General features: G+C 43.3%; 1 protein-coding gene across 3 annotated transcripts in view; it reads left to right on the top strand.

The window, feature by feature from the left end:
* HEATR5B (HEAT repeat containing 5B) overlaps window positions 1–20,634 on the top strand; it is a 2,176,461-nt gene that overhangs the window by 1,932,075 nt on the left and 223,752 nt on the right. For all 3 annotated transcript variants that reach the window (XM_044058540.1, XM_044058533.1, XM_044058548.1), the window contains exon 33: window positions 3,702–3,926. In XM_044058540.1, coding sequence (XP_043914475.1) covers window positions 3,702–3,926 — 225 coding nt within the window. The remainder of the gene's footprint in view (window positions 1–3,701; window positions 3,927–20,634) is intronic.

Below are 20,634 nucleotides of genomic sequence, written 5' to 3' on the forward strand. Positions count from 1 at the left end.
GATGGGGGGCCAGTTCGTTCTAAAGTTCATGTAGAATGCAGCCTGGGATGTTGTCCGGTCCCATGGATGCTGTGTTTTTGGCTTTTGAGAGTGCAGCTTTTACCTGCGTAGTTGTGATTACAGGGACTCTGCATTCTTCCTGTATAGATATGGGCCCTTTAGGGGGTGAGTGGGGAGGGGGGTAAAATTTAGCACTGAACCTATCTGCCAGGATGTTGGCAATATCAGTTGGTTCTGTAATTTTCGTGCCATTGTGCTGTAACTCAGAGCAGATCTGGGTGATGCCATCAGGATTCTTGACATAGCTATAGAATGCTTTGTGGTTGTCCTTAGAATTAGTGATGATTTTGTTTTCGTAGCTAGCTTTGGAGGATCTTATAAGGGATCTCAGCTTCTTACTGAGGCTGACCAGGGAGCTCCTCCACTCATGGGATTTAACTCTGTTTTGCAACAGTTTCTTCCTTCTGTTGTACAGTTTGTTTTTGGCAGGGGACCACCAGATTGGCTTCCTTTTTTTGGAGGATAGTGTCTTGGTTCTGTTTGGGATAACATGATCCATGCACTCGTGTAAGTGCTTATAGAGTGCATTTGTGTAGGATTCAGCAGTTGTAACTGTATTGTCCATCTGCATGGATGTCATGAAGTTCACCACTTCTGTCTTAAGAAGCATGAAGTTGGCTTTGGAGAAATTTTTTACTGTGGTTTCCTTAATGGGGGGTGGGGGCAGGATGTGGATATCAAGGGTGATTAGCTTATGGTCGGATCGGACCAACAAGGAGTTGACTTTTGGTGTGGAACACCGGTCACTCATGTTGATAATGACTAGGTCTAGGATATTGTTGTCCCTGGTGGGGGTGTGGATAAGTTAATCCAGGGCATTGGAGTTTATGAATTCCAGAAAGCGTTGAGCTAAGGAGTTGGTACACGAGTAGTTTTCCAAGTTAATGGTGGGGTAGTTGAAGTTGCCCATTATTAGGGTGTTTGGTTGAACCCTAATATTTTCCAGTACATCAGGAAAAGAGGAGTGGGAATCCTGGGGCATGGTGAGGGATCTGTAGCAAGCTACAATTTGGATTGCAGTTTTGCCCAGAGTTAGTTGCACTTGGATAACCTCGGATGCATTATGCTGAGCAACTAGCCAGGAGGTGTGGATATCCTTAATGAATATGGACACACCACTGCATTTGGTGTTTCAGTCCAGGTTACATTGCTGAAAAGTGTGGTATGAGTTATAACATGGTAGTGCAGGGGTGCTCTCTGGAGCCTTGAACCAGGTCTCAGTCACTGCACAGATATCGATGTTTCTCCATTTTAAGGAGTGCCTCGAGTGAGTGCATTTTGAGATTTAGACTTCTAGCATTGAATAGCATTACCCTTAGTTTTTTCTTGCCTGTTCCTGTTACGGTGGTGAATTTGTCATTTGAACCTTGCCTAAAAAAGGCACTATAGGGGCAGCAAGAGCTTTAGCCAGTATCCGGAATCCCAGGGGCGACAGGTGCAGGCCATCTCTGGCAAAGCATCGTGGTCTGCTGACCATGTCATCCCAAGCAGACAGATACTGGATCCCCTTAGAATGACACCAGAAGCTTAGCCAATTGTTAAAGTCAATCATTTTGTCCTTGTATTGCGGTATCATTCTGGGCGATGGCAGAATGCTACTAAGGGCTAGGGTCATACCTGCCTGGGCTACAAAATCGGAGAGCTCTTCCATGTCTCTTTTCATGTAGTCCAGGGAGGTACGTCTCAGGTCATTCACACCAACATGGACAATGACAGAGTCATATTTGTACTTGTGGAGTGACCTGAGTGAGTGGGTTATGTGGTGGATCCTGGCACCCGACAGGCAGCTGACAGTAACCTTCTCCTTGTTTAGCCTGGTGAGTGGGACATCAGTGTGCCTGACTATAGAGTCGCCCATGACTAGTGTGTTGGGTACGTTGTTTTGCCTTATTGGCTGTGGTTGAGTGGCATACTGAGTCTGTGGGCTATGTGTCATTTGGGTTGTGTTGGGGGATGGAGGTTGCTTGCGTTTCTGCTTTGGAGGTCTCTGTTGCTTAGATTATTATTGAGAGCCTCCACAAATGTTTTTGTGTTACTATGTGTGGATTTTGGTGGTGTAGATTTAGTGAGACTTTGTGATTAGTGTGGTATGGTGCAAATGTTTACCTTCGCCTCTTGACTGTCAAGTTCAGTCTTGGTTGGAGAGAGGTTTACCTCCAGTTTGGCTAGATAAGTGCATCTCTCACAGGTTGTAGTGTTGGGTGATAGGAGGAGAAGGTTGTCTGTGTACATGAGACAATTTCTACATGACCTCAAGATGCCCAGATTCATCAGATAGACAGGAGAGAACATTGGGAGCTGACCCTTGGACATGCCTGAATAAAAAACTGTTTTCCTCTACATAAGTGAGGAAAGTGAGTACAAGAGCTGTTTTTCTCTAAGCAAGTGAGAAATGTAAGTACAAAAACTGTTTTTCTCTAGGTAATGAGGACGGTTGAGTGCTACAGTAATTAGTAGCTTATTTAGTGCTTACAAATTCTGAATAAGTGCTGAGCACGAATAAGCAAATTTAAGTGCTAAATTAAGAATCTGTATCTGCACTAGATGAGTTACAGGACAGAAACAAGTGCAAATGTAGGCTTTCAAATCAGAAAGTTGAGAGAGATGGAAAAGATTGCCCAAACGGACAATAACTACAATTTCTGGGCCAGAACCACTCCTTATGTGGTAGACAGGTTACCTAGTGCTTACCACTCCCACTGATAAGCTAGAAGGTTTCCCTCCAATGCAGAAAGGCTTGGGGGGGCTCAGAAGCTTACACACAGTCCTGGATACAGCAAATCTGTATCTGGACTACACTAGTTACAGGAAAGGTAGGAAATGTATGTGCGTGTATGTTGATGTGGCAAAGCACATTTACCTCTCAGATCAATGTCATTGCACATCATGTTTGAGATGAAAGTGTGGGAAGGTTAAAATAATACAAAAAAAGTGAGCATCCTGAGGATGCTTACTCACCTTAGCATGTGTCTTGCCTCTGCTTACAATGTGGTTACAGCCTGCCACTGGGGGAACAAATGAGTCAGAAGTGCAAGGTAAGAGCTTAATAGCTCAGGAGTGCGAAACATTTTCAAAAAGACGAAAGCAAGGCACCCGCCACACTTTATGTATGGGCAGTTACCCATCTTGCTACTAGATAAATGTTTTCTGTTCTTAAGAACTTGGAATGGCAGTGTGAGTTTTTATTAAGTTGTAACATTTGCTACAAAAATTTGTGGCAGGAAGAAGCTCAACCATCCTTTAACTTCAGGAAAATGGATAAAAGACGTGGTGCGAGCAGCCTTTGTTTAAACTGTTTTAAGACTGAAAAGGAGACGGTGTAAATTACCATACTATAAATATGCCCCACACTGTGTATTTATATATAATTATGTGAACATGTATCTGAGCTGTTGTAAGAAAGTCTGACTTATCCTTCTCATGCCTAGCCATCTGGGGCCTTGCCCAGATGTGATGCAAATACACAAATTGATCACCAGACTAGTGTTGAGGTTAATAAAGCAGTGGTATGCTTTCTTCTGTCATGATGTATCTGAATGTTTGGTTATGACTGTTTTTTTCCTTCTTCAGGCTCAAAAATATATCTAAGGTTTGTGTTTTTGCTGTGTTTATATACCCATTTTTATTTGATTTCATTACAGGATGCATGACAGTATTACCCACAATGCTTTATCTTATCACTGGCGTGCTAAAAGAGACTGCAGTAAAATCTGTGGATAATCAAGTTGCAACACCAGTCAGTGCAGCACTGCAGAGCATCAAAACAATTTTGCTGTCACCTGTGGCTAAGACTGAGAAAACCCAGCAACGATGGACAAACCTTGTACGCAGCACATTGGCATCTGTCCTAGAATATTCTCAGCCAGGTATGTACAGAGATGCTGTGTTTATTGGTGTGTCAAGAAAATTGTGTAATTGCCAAAGAAGTATTTTGTTAGAGTTAGGTTTATAATGGCCTTGAAATTAATTACTTTTTTTCTTCCAAGTGAAAGCTTCTGGCTAATTGGTTGGGAGGGATAAGTACTTTGGATGGAATGTTTTTGCACAGTATCTTTATAACTCCAATAGTAAATCTGACATCAAGGACTCTTACTGGTGGGTCTGTTGTTGGGTTTATATTCCCTTTTCCATTTCAACATTTTTGTCAGAAGCTTCGATGCTCAAGGTGTGTGCTCACTACTCTTTGTGTCATACCTCTCAACCATACCAAATTCCTCGGTATTTACTGGTTTTGAGGGCAAAATAATGGGGTGCCATGAATTCATGAGTGGCCCCTTTAATTCCCGTTTTTTTTTTCCCCAAAATTTATTTTTTTAAGTTGTCACTGATGTCATCGCATACAGAGTGCGTGCAATGACGTCAGCCTCATAAGAAAGACTGCCAGCCAGTCGGAATAGGGCTCGGACTGTTTGTCTGTAAGGTTTACATTTTTTTTTTTATGTAACTTGATTGAACCATGAACGTTAGCAACAGGCAACCCATAGCATGCAAGTAGACAGGAGGAGCTGTAAGCTGTTTTTTTCAATATTTAGTTAATAAAGTAAAGTTAACTAAAGTTCCCAGACTATGAGATTAGGACTGTTTTGGAGGGAATAGAAGCAGCGAGTGGAGCTGAGTGTGCATAACTTAAGTTCTCTTTAAGTTTTCTCCCCGGGCCTCCGCTGAAAATTGGCTCATTCCAAGTCAGACTTTCCCGGTTAACAAATGTTAAATAAATAAAATAAATAAATGTACACGCCTCCTGCACACTTATCTCACAATGTCTCACATAAACAGATAAATAATAATAATAATAATAATGTACTCGAGATAATTTCTTAATTGTTGCAAGTAAGGCTGAGTTATTTCTATGCCAATCATGTGAATTATTATTCGTTATTCTCCCTTCCACCACAAACGAATACATGACTGTTCCAGTAACGATGAGTTGTAGTGTTCGTATTCTGGCTTTATTCTATGACCCAGAATAACGGCGAATGCGCAGGTAACTTTGTAGACAAGTAATGTTTATTCGCAGGAAGTTTATACTACAAACCTGTCTCGGTAAGTTACCACTCACTGCCATTGTTTAACAGGTTACCTTAATTCCGCACAATACCATCATTTCAGTAGCCCGCAAGAGCCTAATTGTCTATTTTCTCGCACTCACATGTCTTATTTCACTTCTTTAGCTAGTGAAACAAGACGTGGTAAATCAGAGATGTTCAGGTATTTTATCCCCTTCAGATCACCCAAGTTCTGATTCTGAAAATAAAAAAAGTTTAAATAAATATTACCAGGTAAGGGTCTTGCCTTCTGTGCGCTGGATCTGCGTGTTCTTCGTCTCCCCCCCCCTCTTTTTTTATTGTCAAGTTCTTCGATTTCCTTCCACAATCTAAAGTATGAGTTTCTCTGTCTTATCCATGGACTCACCCTCGCAAGTGGTTAAGCAGGTAGATTATTAATTATGTTTTAATGTACATGGACTGGTTAATTACCCATGTTAAGTTGTCAATCTCGCCTTCATTCTTGCTGGATGGGTTCGGAGCCGAACCTCGGCTCCGACTCGGCCTATACTAAAGCTCGAGAGCTAATTTTACCAGCTCGAGGCAACCCTATATCCCATGATGCTAGGCGGTAACTACCCAGATCTCGTTTGCCGCTTTCGCTAGCGAGGTGCTCTTTTTACCGGCTCACAGGTTAGTGATTAAAATTAAGAAAAGTTCTAGTTTTTCTACTTAGTTTTCCCATTATTTTTTTCTAAATAGGCTAGTTTCTCTGTTATTTCAAGTTTTTAGTTCCTATCTTTATCCCTTATCCCAGTTATACTCCCCACCCTAGGTTAGGCCTTAGGCCCTTCCGTTTTTCTTAAGTTCCCTCACAGGGATTCTTAGTGTGTGTGTGTGTGTGTGTTTCTAACTTTAGAACTTTGTTCTTTTCGACAGCAATATGTCGAAAGAGTCAAAGATCTCAGGCTTCAAGAAGTGCGACTCGTGCTGTCAGAAGATGTCGCTGACAGACGGTCACACTTCTTGTGTTTATTGCCTGGGACCCCTGCACCTGCAGGACTCTTGCTCTGTGTGCCATGCATTCAGCCCAAGAGTCCTGCAGGGGCGCAGGAATAAGTTGATTCTGAGAGGCTTATTAAAGCCCGAAGGTTCCCCGGCTAAGTCCGTGCCGGGGAAGCCTTCGAAGCCACCCAAACCGTCGACTCCGTGCTCTAAGCCTTCGGATGGTGACTCACCTTCTGTGACACGATCGGCTACGGCTGGAGCCGACATCTCTGTATCGCAGCTTCCTGCATCGGCTCCGGCTGGAGCCGATGCCTCTAAGACTCAACCTTCGCAGTCGGCTCCGGCTGGAGCCAACGTGTCTGCGGCTCCATCGGCTCCATCAATTTCGATGCCCCCCACACGCAAGAGGTCCAGATCTCCATCTCTGGAATCTATCCATTCGGCTCCGAGGTCACCTTTACTCTCGGAGCGGAGCCATCGGAGCCATTCCTCTCGGTCTTCCAGGCTTTCCGACCATGACCTTGAGAGTGTGGTTGGCAGACTGTTAAAGTCTCAGGCACTGGCCCAAATGGTTCACAGCCTGTCTCATCAGACAGCGGCTACGTCCATACAACCTACTTTTCCTCCTTCGACTCCGCCCCAGTGCTCGGAGCCGGAGCTCCTCGGAGCCGTGACCATTGTGACGTCGGAGCCGATACCCCCCTTCGGCTCCGTCGTCTGCTCCGATCTCGTCCATGGTGCCATCCTTGGAGGGATCCAGGCGCTTGGACTCTCTCGCCGACTCCGAAGGGGCGAGTGGCATCGGACCCTTGTTCGACCCCATTCTCCCTCTCGGAGCGTCGGCGCTGGTGAGTTCGGCCCCGACATTGGCTTCGGAGCCGTCCCTGTTGGTGCCGGCTGGGGTTCCTAGTTCTTCGGAGCGGGAGCCCTCTGGCCTGCCTGATAGGGGCGCCTTCGAGGTCATGAGGAGCGTACTGGCCCCAGTGCCTGCTCTATGGTCGGCTCCATCAGCTCCTCCCACTGTAGTGCCTGCTGAGGTCTCTTCCCACTCTCTCGCCCCCGGCCATAGAGATCCAATGCCTCAGGTTTCCCCATTGGGAATATCCTCCTCTTCCGAGGTTTCTCCTGATCTGTCAGGTGAACCCCGCGTGAGAGGACATGTGAGAGGAAGCATGTGGACTCCCCTGAGTCCGTCACATCTGATACCGACTTGGATGAGTTGGAAGGATCCCAAGGTCCCCCTCTGAGGATGTCTCCTTCTCTGACATCCTTGAAATCCTTAAACAGAGGGGGAACTGGTCTTCCCTCAATCCTTCCGAGGACGAGTCGGTTTACCTGGAGGCTTTTGGTTCTCGACCCTCCACCTCCTGGGTGTCTCCGCCCTTCGATCCCCTTATGGAAGTGGTGGCACGGAAGGCGTGGATGGCCCTGATTCAATGGAACCCACCCCACGGAGGCCTTCCAAATTTATAACAACCCCTTCGGATAAGCAATTTGTATCTAAAGGTGTCCCAGTTGATGCCATGGTGGTGGCGGCAGCCACCAAGAAGGAACTGGCTGATCCTTCAGTGCCTATCCAGCCGCCTAACAAGGAATCTAGGACAATGGATAGGTATGGCAAGCAGATGTTCTCATCAGCGACCTTTGCCATGCGGTCGCTGAATTACTTATGCCACTTCACCCGTCTTCAAAGAGACATTCTCAAAGAACTGGGTGAGTTTCTACAGGATCCTTCAGCTGCTGGGTCTCAGGACAAAATTAACTCACAGCTAGGAACCCTGAATTCCATTGTCAACTCCTCCATGCAGCTTATTTCCTATGCAGCCGATGGAGCAAGTAGGGCCGCAGGCACGGGTGTGGCTTTAAGGCATCACGCCTGGATGCGGCTTTGCAACTTCGCAGACCCCTTCAAGGCGTCCTTCACTAATTCCCCCTTTGATGGTTCAGCGTTGTTTGGACCTCAAGTGAAAGATACTTTGACCAGATGCGAACAAGATGGCAAGACTCTTTCTGCCGTAGGAGTCCATTTTTCAACCCCATCTAGACCATATCCTAAGGGTCAAAAGGGTGAAAAAATGTGGTTCCGCAAATAACAAGGAGTCACGCCTGACGCAAGAGGTCAGTTCCCCCCTAGAGACATGGGGGGGAACAACAACAACAGACGGCGTCCAAGAGGCAGAGGGGGTCCGCAGAATCAGGGTAGCAGAGAAACCCTCTCTGACAAACCCTTCCAGCATCCCTGAGGTGCTGCCCGACTGTCCACCTTCGGAGGCAGTCGGGGGAAGATTATCGCTGTACCCACAAGCCTGGCTCTCCCTCACTCAAGACAAATGGGTGCAGTCGATTATATCCAAGGGTTACAAAATAACCTTTATCCAAACCCCAGAGATTCAAATGGGGTCTCTTCCAGACATTCCACCCAGTCTAAGGGAACAAGCAGCACTAGAAATATCAAAGCTGCTAAAAAAGAGAGCCATCCAGCCAGTCCCAGCGGACCAACTAGGATCCGGAGTCTACTCAAAGTTCTTTTTGGTACCAAAAAAAAACAGGGGACTGGAGGCCAATATTGGATCTCAGCAAACTAAACAAGTTTGTAAAAAGAACGAGGTTCTGGATGGTCACGCTACAGTCCATTCTACCCCTTCTGGGCAAGGACAATTGGATGTGCTCAGTGGACTTTCAGGATGCGTACTATCACATCAAAATACACAGGTGCTCCAGAAGGTTTCTCCGCTTCCGGCTGGGGGCCAGTCACTACCAGTTCAGAGCCCTGCCTTTTTGTCTCACTACAGCCCCCCGAGTGTTCACCAAATGTATGGCAGCGGTTACGGCTCACCTGAGACGTCAAGGATTCCAGGTGTTTCCATATCTAGACGACTGGCGTCAACTTCTTCTGGCCAGAGATTACACCATTCACATTTGCAAAGAGCTAGGTATCTCTCTAAATTTCAAAAAGTCTGCCTTGTCGCCTTGTCAGTCTGTTACCTTCATAGGCGCCACCTTGGACACCGTTCAGCTCTCAGCAAAGTTAACAGAGCAGAGGATCTTAGATATTCAAAATCATGTTCACGTTCTCCTTCAGAGCAACAAAATTCAGGCCAGATATGTTCTGAAAGTATTAGGTCTCATGGCGGCAGCCATCACGCTTTTACATGCGGCTTCTTCAGTGGATGCTTTTCTCCCAGTGGTCCTTCCAACAGCTCCCTATGACACACAAGATCTTAATAACTGTATTTTGCAGAAAACATCTGTCTTGGTGGATGGTCTCCCCTCAAGTCTATCAAGGCAGACCATTTACTCCTCACCCCCAATCGCCATAGTCACATCGGACGCCTCCCTGATTGGGTGTGGGGGGGGGCATTTTCAGGGCAGGACAGTCCATGGCACATGGCAACCTTTCGAATGCCACTTGCACATAAACGTCCTGGAGATGAGAGCAGTGCTTTTGACGTTGCAAGCCCTCCAAGACTCTCTTCCCCTGGGGACTATTGCAATTCAAACGGACAATATGTCCGTAGTATGGTATATCAACAAGCAAGGCAGAACCAAGTCCTATCCCCTGTGTCGAGAAGCACTCAGACTCTGGCAATGGGCGATCTCTTCTCAGCGGTTTCTGATAGCAACGCACATCCCCGGGAAGTCCAACGTCATAGCAGACAGGCTGAGCAGAGCTATTCTCATTTCCCATGAGTGGTCTCTCAAGCAATCGGTGACGGACAAAATTTTTCGGAAGTGGGGGGTTTCCTTGCTGCGATCTTTTTGCAACACCACAAAACAGCAAGTGCTTCGACTTCTTCACTCTCTTCCCCCTTCCAGGCCATCCCCACAGAGACGCTCTAGTCCACGATTGGCCTCTGACTTCTATACGCTTTTCCCCCCTTTCCATTAATCACACAGATAATTCAGAAAGCTACCGCCTTGAGAGCCAAGATGATCCTCATTGTCCCTTATTGGCCACTACAGATGTGGTTCCCTTTCCTGCATCATTATCTTTTGGAGCAGCCTTGGCATCTGGATCCAGTGCCAGATCTATTGGCCCATCAGTCAAGGCAGCTGCACCAATCCCTCCAATCTCTCAACCTCACAGCTTGGTTGCTCCACTTCCGTCCCTAGCCAGGCTTCCAATGATTTCAAATTCTGTCCGGGATATTATTGTAGCTTCCCTTAAGTCTTCCACCAGAAGGATCTGTGCTAGTAAATGGCAGCGTTTTTCCTTCTGGGCAAAGGCTAGGAATATAGATCACTTCACTGCTCCAATACACTCGTTCTTGGATTTCCTAGCTGAAATTTTTCATTCAGGATCTTTTTCCTCCACAGTGAAAGTTCAGTTAGCAGCCAAGTTTTCACATAGGCTTGTTGGACTCCAGTATCATGTCCCATAAGCTTTGCAAAGCATTCCTCAGAGGTATCTTTTTACTCAAGCCTCCGATCAAAGACCCCCAACCACAGTGGGATTTAAAACTTAGTTTTAGAATCCTTGATTCTCCCTCCCTTTGAACCTGCGGCTTCCTGTTCATTGAAGTTACTTTCCTGGAAGACACACTTCCTAGTTGCCATTACATCTGCTAGGAGAGTATCTGAACTTCATGCCCTTTGCATTCGTCCTCCTTATTTAGTGTTCCACAAAGACAGAGTTTCTCTAAGAACTAACCCGTCTTTTTTACCCAAGGTGGCTGCTCAGGCAAATTTAAATCAATCTATTGATCTTCCAGTTTTCTTCCCTAATTATTCAAACAGGGCGGAGCAAAAACTACATTGCCTGGACGTTCATCATCAACTCCGCTACTATCTGGACAGAACTAAACAAATCAGGAAATCTGATCAACTCTTTTTATCTTATGCAGAAAGTAGAAAGGGCCTTCCGGTATCCAAGGTAACCCTGTCTAGATGGCTGTCTTCTGTAATTACCTATATTTATCAACTCAGAGGTAAAGAATTGACTACTAGGCCAAGAGCCCATTCAACCAGAGCGTTAGCTACATCAACAGCCTTTCAAGCTAGAGTGCCAATAGACAGTATCTGTGCGGCAGCCACATGGGCCTCTCCTCATACCTTTGTTACACATTACAAATTGGACATGGCCTCCAGAAACAGGGCAAATTTTGGTTCCACCGTTCTCAAGAGTCTGTTCCAATGAGCCACCCAGGATGAAGGTGCTAGGGACGCGGTCCCATCCAGCAAGAATGAAGGCGAGATTGACAACTTAACATTGAGAAGTTATATACCTACCATAATGTTCCATGTTAGTTGTCTTCTCTCGCCTTCTTTCTTGCGTCCCGTCCACCATCCCCCTAGCCTGGACAGGCCAAGAGGTTTCCCCTTCTTCTAAGGGACCTTATCTTGCACTATTCCAAACCTAGACAGTTGGTCCTGGGGTAGCTACAGCTTCAGGTAGTGATATTTGGGGAGTTCTCCTTTCTCCTCCTCCACCTCAGAGGGGAGACTGAATTGGCTATTGTTTCTCAGCTACCAAACGAGATCTGGATAGTTACCACCTAGCATCATGGGATATAGGGTTGCCTCGAGCCAGTAAAATTAGCTCTCGAGCTTTAGTATAGGCCGAGTCGGAGCCGAGGTTTGGCTCCTAACCCATCCAGCAAGAAAGAAGGCGAGAGAAGACAACGAGCATGGAACGTTATGGTAGGTACATAACTTCTCATTTTCAGCCATGATTCGAGCCAAAAAACAGACAGAGTGCCTACAGTCATTACATAGTCAATTACAGCACAATAAACATATTTTACGTGTGTTTAATATAGATATGTTTGTATACACACAGATATTTAAGTGTGTTTATATCTATCTGTATATCTATATATATATATATATATATATATATATGTGTGTGTGTGTGTGTGTGTATAGACATGCATATATATATATATATATATATATATATATATATATATATATATATATATATATATATAGATATATATATATATATATATATATGTATGTATATATACACATATATATATATATATGTGTGATTCATATACTATGAGGTTAGCTAGTCACAGGATTATATGGTCATCTAAGAGTTCAAAATGTCAAGACCGAAAGGATGTCTTATACGCACTTATGATATTGGCTGTGTTACCTTGAGTCACTGAAACAAGTACCCTATCTTTTCTTTTATAAATGTAACATTTTTTTTTCTTGAACACTGTGTGCACAATTAATTACTTGCAGTAAGATTACATAGGGTGCTTAAAATTTCAGGTTGACTATGGGATGGCTTGCTTTCCAAGTCACAGTAAAAAGTATTTCTTGTTAAGGTATTAGTAGCTTATTAGGGGTCTAGTGCTGTCTGTGTATGTTTGTGAGAAAGTGCTAGCAGAGGTCTAGCCGAAATCTGATAGACTGCTTATTTTTTGCTACAGCTCAGGCAGAGGGAAGGGGTGCATATAACACTAGGTACTTTTCAGTTGAGTACGCTTGCAGCAGAGTTTGTCAACTTTACGCTCCAAATTGTAACCATTATAATTTGTTATATGTTTAGGACTGAGGGCATGGAGACTTCTTAGTAAGTACTACTAAGCTAATGTATCATGTAAATGACTGGCTGTATATATTTTGTTGTTGCTGGCCTGGTATGCATCCATATGATTTCGATTGATGTTTTAGAATATGATTTGACTGAGTCTTGTGCTTTGGGTTCAAAAAAGAAAGGCACAAGTGTCTAATCAAAATATTGGTGAACTGGCTAATGATCTTTGATGATGTGTGCACCTGGCAGTGCTGACTTTTAACTGCTTACAAAAACACTAAAACTGCATTTTATATTCCCAGGAAGATGCTATGGCAATGGTAATTCATTTACTGCGATACCCTTTTTCTCTTTAAACTAAGTAACATACAAGCAACTACGTCAGCCTTTCAGTTTTTATTGGTGTTTTTTCTGGCTACATGGACATACACCGTTTCTGAGTTCTTCAACACATTTAATTTATTACAAAGGAAAAAATACTTCATGAATGTGTTATACCAGTGGTATAGTGATTTAAGCAATACTGGGATCTGCATTCTTAACTGTGAGGCACGGTTCAGTGTTCTTTATTTTAATAACTGTTGTGTTGTTTATGGGAGACAAGATGTGTATACTGTTACTAAAACATTTTCTCAAATGGGAAAAAAAGAAAGAAACTGATCATGGGAGCCAAACGAGCCATACATCTCAACTTCTTAGCACAAGAAATCTGGAGAAAGCCTAAAATTATCGGGGGGGGGGGCAAAGGCCCAGAAATAGGGACAGATTTTAATAATTGCTCTTATGAACTTAGGAATTTACTAGAATAACATGTTTTGTGCTGACATGCATTTTCTGAAGGATATAAAGTCTGAAACTCAAATGTCTGTCATTATTTAATGACTTCAGTCCTCAGTGATTTGTCAGAAAACCACAAGTTTTATAAGGAACAGACCAAAAATCCAAGGCAAAAATCTGGACATTCTGTGACAAATCTGGACAGTTGAGAGTTATGACGGAGACCTACTGCTGAAGGGATTAGTGTGTGTGTGTGTGGGGGGGGGGGGGTCCTGGGGCCATATTTTGGTTGTCTGTTCTTCAGTTTGTGTTTGAAAGCTGGTATCCCACATTTCCATTGGAGTGGGCAGGTGTTACATAATAATGCATGCATATTTTATGTTAATCAGCATACCTATTTTTCATGGGCCTTTGTCCAGATTTTTGATGTTTCCAGGTTGAGAGGTGTGCTTTATGTACTCTTTGAAATCATTTTTTACCCCACCCTAGGAGATGTTCCCACTGCTGTAGAAGTAAGTAGTAGTCCACAAAAATCACAAAAACTGATAGGCCAGCAAAGAGCCATAAATATGATGGAGTGGACTATTGAGAATAAGAAAGTATATATTGTTACTATTATGCAAGAAGCCCAGAAATTCCAGAGAGAAGATATACACAAAAAGATTGAGAAAACTTAGAGGAAAGAAAAATACTTGCACAGGAAAACTGTCAAAAGCTGCAAATACAAATTTGTGCTCATTAATACAACAGATTTATGAAAAATATTATATAGACCAAGAAACCTTTGGCCATTTGGAAAAAGAAGTGACAGAGGAAGTGTGAAAATATAAAGAACAAAATTTAGAGATTTTTGAAAGGTATAAAAAAGAAATATGGACATGGGAAAGAAAGAGAGATCTGATATGGTGCAATATTTACACAAAGGAGAAAGCCAAATTAATCAGTACAAAAGAGCACCCTCAAAGATATTCAAAGAGGAAAAACAGGAAAAAGCATCCAGATATGGAACATTTCACAGTACCAAAAATAAGATCACAAACGGAATGGAGAACTGATTAGTAATGCAGAAATTAAATAAATAAAAGCTGAAGTTATGGAATACCTGCAAAGTGAAGGATTTAGTGTAGAATGTCTAACACAGGTTATATCACAACATGATGGGACAACAAGTCCCCCAAGTAAGGAGCAAGAGTCGTCTGAAGAAGAAATATGGACATGAGAAATAAAAATAGATTTAATATGGTGCAATATTTATGTAAAGTTGAAAGCAAAAGTAATCAATATAAAAAAGCAGTACCAAAGATATTTGAAGAGAAATACAGACAAAGGCATCCAGTTATGGAAAATTTTACAATACAATAAATAAACAGGTAAAGCAGAAAAGAGGATTAGTAATGGAGAGGTTAAGGAAGTGTAAACTGTGGATCTGATGTTGTCAATTTTCATTCCGTCCTCAACCTGTGGGTTTGGATCCAATCCACGGATCCGACTCAGCCTTTGCAGTAGCTTGTGGCACCCAAAAATCGCTTGAGCTCCTGCATTACCCATAACGCACCCTTTCCAAATTACCCCAGATCTTTTTTTTTCTCTTTTGCAAAGATGTGGTTCACCAGTAGCTCTCGGGCAGTTAAGTGTTATTTTCTATATATTCTTTTCAAAAAGTTCTAACACAGCTTCTCCTCCTTTTGTTCGTTTATCTAATCCATACCTAAAGACTATCTAATTTCTGATTTGAATTTCCCATTTTACTGACATTTCACCCTTCTGTTTCTTCATGTGAAGGTATTTAGTGATACTATTGTAAGTATTCTTCTTTTTACACCTTGTGTGTAGTCCTTTTTACCATTGTTGGTAACTTCTTTTCTTACTTTCCCTTCAAAAAAAAATCTAGTTGTAGTTCTTCTCTGTCTTTATGACTTCTCCCCCTTTTTTACTAGCAATGGCTGAAATGAGAAATATAAAGATAAGCCATCTGGCTTCAAAGAATGTCCCAAATGCAGGAACAAAATACCAGTTAGTGATTCTCATATGCTCCGTGTTTATTGTCGCAGCCCTCTGCATCTTCAGGAGGCTTGTGCTGTTTGTAACTCATTGAACCACAGGGCCTTGGTTGAACAGAAATAAATCTTAAAGGTTTATTGCCATTCTCCTTTGATGAGACAATTTCTGGAGCTTCTGTTGTAGAAAAATCAAAAAAGGGCAAATCTGGACGACCTAGCCCTGCATCATCTTCTTCCTCAACAGTGTCAGATAAAGGAAGAAAAGGGCCTGCTTCTGTTCTGATCTCTCCATTGGATCCGACTGCTAAAACATCTAAAGTATTGGATCTGACTCCTTTGTCTGATCTGAAAGCCAAAAAAATAGACCTTCAGATCTGTCTGTTTCCTCAGATCTTACACGCCTTAAGAAAAGGGACTCCTTGGACTCAGTGATCTTGGATCCAATAGAAACATTATTTCCAGCTCCACAATACCTTCTGAGGGCATAATATTCCCCTTCAGTTGATCCATTCCCATTTAGAGCCCCTTCGCCAATTTTGGAGAGACCGAAGTCACTCTCTGCAATGTCCATTCACTCTTCTAGGAGCCTCACTGAAGAAGACGTGGAAAGACTAGTGAAGAAGATACTCTGGGCACAGGGTATATCAGGAGTTCCTTCAGCTCCTACCCCTTTGGGTCAGGAGTTCTGTGTATCTGCTACCCTGCCACTACCTCCTCCTCTGGCTTCCCTTGAAGCTTCAGAGTCATTGGATCTGAACTCTCCAGTAGAATCTGCTTTGGATCCAAGAACTTCCCTCTCCTCAGATCAGATGTTTGCTCTGAGTTCTTCCGCTCAGTTGGAGCTGGAGACCTCTCAGAGCTGTAGCAGCTTTGTTGGCTGTGAGGTGTTGACCTTGACTCCAAGACTTTCAAAGCCATCAGTACTCCTCAGGGCTTCATCTCAGATCATCTTGGCCCTGGCTTCAGCCTCAAGAGGATTGTCTTCTCGGCAGGGAGATACTACAGTTAAGAGGCATGCCCTCTTGGATCCAGAGTCCTATTCCTCTTGGGGGCAGTCAACTTTTGAGGCTTTGGGGAGAGCCATGTCTGTATCAGGAACTCAGACAGTACCTACCCCCTTGGATCTGCAACCTTCACTTCTGACATCCCTGCCGACGGCTTGTCATACTGGTCTTCCACAGGGACAGGGACAGCGAGTTCCAAAACCCCAGGCTTCCCAGCAGGGTGTCCCACCTCTTCTGATACTTCCACAGAACATCCCACTGAGTAGATCCCTAAGAAGAGGATGTGCAAGACACAAAGTACCTGGACTCCACTGTGAGGAATCTGTCACTGAATACACTGATTTTGATGAGGATGAAGGGTCCCCAAGGTCACCTCCAGATGATGTCTCCCTTGCATACTTCTTAGAAATCCTGAAGCAGAAAGGTGACTGGAAGCCCAGCAATTCTTTGTCCAAGGAGTCTGTGTACCTGGCGGCTTTTGATACTCATCCACTTACCGCCTGGGTCACACTGCCTGCTAACTAGCTTATGGAATTGATCTCTTGGCGGGCATGGAAAGCGCTTGACACCATCAAACTGATTCCCATGAGACCAGATAAAATTATTACAAACCCAGATGCTAAACAATTTTGGACTAAAGTTGTACAGGTAGATGACATGGTCATGGCAGCAGCCACCAAAAAAGAACTAGCTGAGGACAGTTCTTCAATCCATCTGCCTAACAAGGAGTCTTGGATGATGGATAGGTTTGGGCAGTGTGTTTGTGGTTTATTGACCTTTGCCCTAAGGTCTTTAAACTATCTAGCACATTTTATGAGATTGCAAAGAATTTGATAAAGGAATTTTCAGATACCCTGTCAGGATCTGTATCTGAAGAAGTACAAGCATCAATTTCTTCTCAGTTGGCCACCCTACACTCCACCTAAAACTCGTCAATGAGCCTCATCTTTCATGTAGACAAAAAAATGAGCAGCCTGTTCAGGCATTTCTATCAGGTGACATGCCTAGATGCACTTATTTGATTTTGTGGATTCTTTCAAGTCATCGTTCATCAATGCTCCCTTTGACAGTTCTTCTTTGTTTGGCCCAACAGTAAAAGATACCTTATCCAGGTGTAAGAAAGATGGAAAGATGCTGTCTGCTGTGGGCATGTGTTTTTCCACTCCTCAGAGATCTTTTTCCAGAAATCAGAGAAGTAGTGGAAAGATGTGATTCAAAAAATCTCAAGATCCTTTTCAAGATGCACATGGAGGTAGTTCTCCTAGAGGCAGAGGTGGAAAATCAAATGGTAGACAATGCCGTTGCGGCAGAGGAGGCCCACAAAACCAAAGGTCCACAGATACTTTCTTTGGAAGACCATTTCAGTGCTCCTGAAAGGAGAAGGAGGCCCAATTATCGTACTCTGGAGCCAGCAGGGGTTGACTCTTCCTGCACCAGAGAGCCTGGCTAGTAATAACATTACATACATGGGTGCAGATGATTATTTCCAGAGGATACATTATACCCTTCTCTTTTCCACTTTTCCAGTTCAAAAAATGCTGATGTTCCATCCAGTCAGAAACAAGCAGCTATTCAGGTACAAAGGCTGCTAGAAAAAAGAGTAATTCAGGAGGTCCCTCAGACCAGAGAGGATTTGGAACTTATTCAAGATTCTTTTTACTGCCAAAATAGAGATGGAACTGGTGACCAATTTTGGAAACTAAACAAATCATTTTGATGCAACAAGTTCCGGATGGTCACAGTTCAGTCCATTCTTCCATTTTTGGAAAAGGATGACTGGATGTGCTCTATAGACCTTCAGGATGCGTACTACCACATAAAGATGGACAAGAATCCAGAAGGTACCTACATTTCCAGGCTGGAGCCAGTAATTATCGGTTCAGAGCTCTGTCCTTTGATCTCACTACAGCCCCTAGAGTGTTCACCAAATACATGGCAGTAGTAGTAGCTCACCTGAGACTGCAAGAATTCCAGATATTTCCATATATAGACGACCGGCTCACATCCTCTCCAACCAGGCATCCACTTCTACAAGCAAGAGATATTATTCTCCAGATGTGTTCCAGTCTAGGATAACTGTAAATTACAAGAAATTCCTTCTAGAACCAATGCAAGGTTTAGAATTCATAGCTGCAATTCTCAGCACAAATGAAACAATAGCTTCTTTTCCTCCTTCCAGAGTAGAAACTATCAGATTGCAAGTCAGGAAGATAATTTACAATGTGGGGGTCTCCGTATGACTAGGTGTTCAGGCTCTAGGGTACTTGGCACCCGAAATAACTCTGGTTCCACTGACCAGGTTTCACATGAGAGTCTTGCAGTGACTACTTTCAGCTCAATGGTCCATTGTCCACCAACCAGTGTCAGCCCAGATAAGAATCACCAACCAATGCAAGAGAGACCTCTCATGGTGAATTCAATCTGAGCAGATTCAACAAGGCCGTCCTTTTATCCCCCCCCCCCCTCAGCCTATGGCTACGGTGACCACGGATGCTTCCCAGTTAGGGTGGGAAGGCATTTTCTTGGGGATACAGTCCAAGGCACTTGGTCACCTGAAGAGGCCAACTTGCATATCAGCGTCCTAGAGATGAGAGCAGTGCTTTAAGGGTTGCAGACATTCCAGGATGCTCTCCACTCAGTGATAATTGCAATGCAGACAGACAACATGTCAGTAGTCTGGTACATCACCAAACAAAGGGGAACCAGATTCTAACCCTTGTGTTGAGAAATTATCATAGTGTGGCAATGGGCAATCTCATCCAACTGCTTTCTAGTTGCAACGCACATTCTAGGGAAGTCCAGTGTGATAGTGGATAAATTGAGAAGATGCATTCTTATATCTCACAAGTGGTCCCTCAGTCAGATTTATTTATTTTACATTTGTTGACTGGGAGTAGTCCGACTGAGCTGCAATTAGCCCTTTTTCAGTGGAGGCCCGGGGAGAAAAGCTCCAGAAAAACAATTCTAAACTGCTGTAATATATTCATAAAATAGTACAGTACAACAAATACAGAGGGAAAATCACAAAACATGTATTACAGAGATGTTTTGGTGGCATTTACAACATTTGAACAATTATCAAATATTTACAAGTCAATAGAAATGCAGTCAAAGTGTGAGGAAGGACATTCTTGTAGTTAAGTATTTTTTTTCACTTTAGACATATGATGCTGTCAGATCAGAGTTATAAAGGAGATTTGTAAGGAAGATACATTATGGTGAAGTATATATGAGTCTGGGTTATCCAAAGTACAGGTAGACAGTACAGGAGGAATAGAAGTGCTGAGAGAGTAGGTGAGTAATAGTCAAAAGTAAGAATGGGTGGTCAGGCAGTAGTTCATGGTGGATGAGTACAGTGGCAGGACCAGAGTGTTTTTAGGAGTTCTTTGGCAGCTGCTTTAAATTGTTTTGGTTGATTTAGTAATCTAATTTGAAGTGGAAGCTTATTCCATGCTATGGTAGGATGGTAACTATATAGGTTGCTTCCTATTTTTGTTCTAGGTTTTTAGATAAGTTGTAGGTCCTGGTCAGAGCTACAGTGTGATCTAGTTGGAGAATAGTTGGATATGAGGGAGAATAGGTTAGAGCAGTGAAGAGGTTGATATATAATAGAGTGTAAGATCTGAAACTGAGAGAGCAGAAGCAGGTTAGGTAGGTTAGGTAGTTCCAGCCAGTTTAAGTGAGACACAGTGATGAGTTTTATAAGTATGTTGGGCAGACAATCTGGCTACTCTGTTATAGGCTGAGTTAAGTTTTGCTAGGAGTGAGGTGTTAAATTTTGTGAGTATTTGAGAACCATATAGTAGACTGGGTAGCAGATAAGTGTGAGATAGGGTTACTTTCACTTTGGAGGTGAGAATCTTTCTATTTCTGTGTAGGAGACCTAGTTTCCGATGGGTTTTCTTGATGCAGTTATTTATGTGTTGATCATCTATAGTGACACCTAGGAGTATGGAGTTAGGTTCAGGTACTATTTGAGTGTTATTAAGGGACAATATAGAAAAAGAAGATTTAAGGTGGGTAAGAGTTTTTCAGAGAAAGAGTAGGAGTGTGTTTTTTTGGGGATTTAGGATTAGTTGGTTGTTTGCGAGTCAGGTTTCAACTGATGTAAAGGCTGCTTGACTAGTATCAATGAGACCAGAGGGAGAGTCTGAGATGGTGATCACAGTAGAATTATCTGCATATTGAACAAGAGATGACTGAAGGCAAGAGTTATAGATAGATTGGCAGATATTAAATAGCAATGGACCCAATATGGATCCTTGTGGAACTCCCATTTTTATAAGGAGGGGAGACTGCAAAGAGCC

The sequence above is a fragment of the Protopterus annectens genome, chromosome 1.part2 (assembly GCF_019279795.1).
Source record: "Protopterus annectens isolate FY-2018-M chromosome 1.part2, PAN1.0, whole genome shotgun sequence".
Classification (NCBI taxonomy): Eukaryota; Metazoa; Chordata; order Ceratodontiformes; family Protopteridae; genus Protopterus; species Protopterus annectens.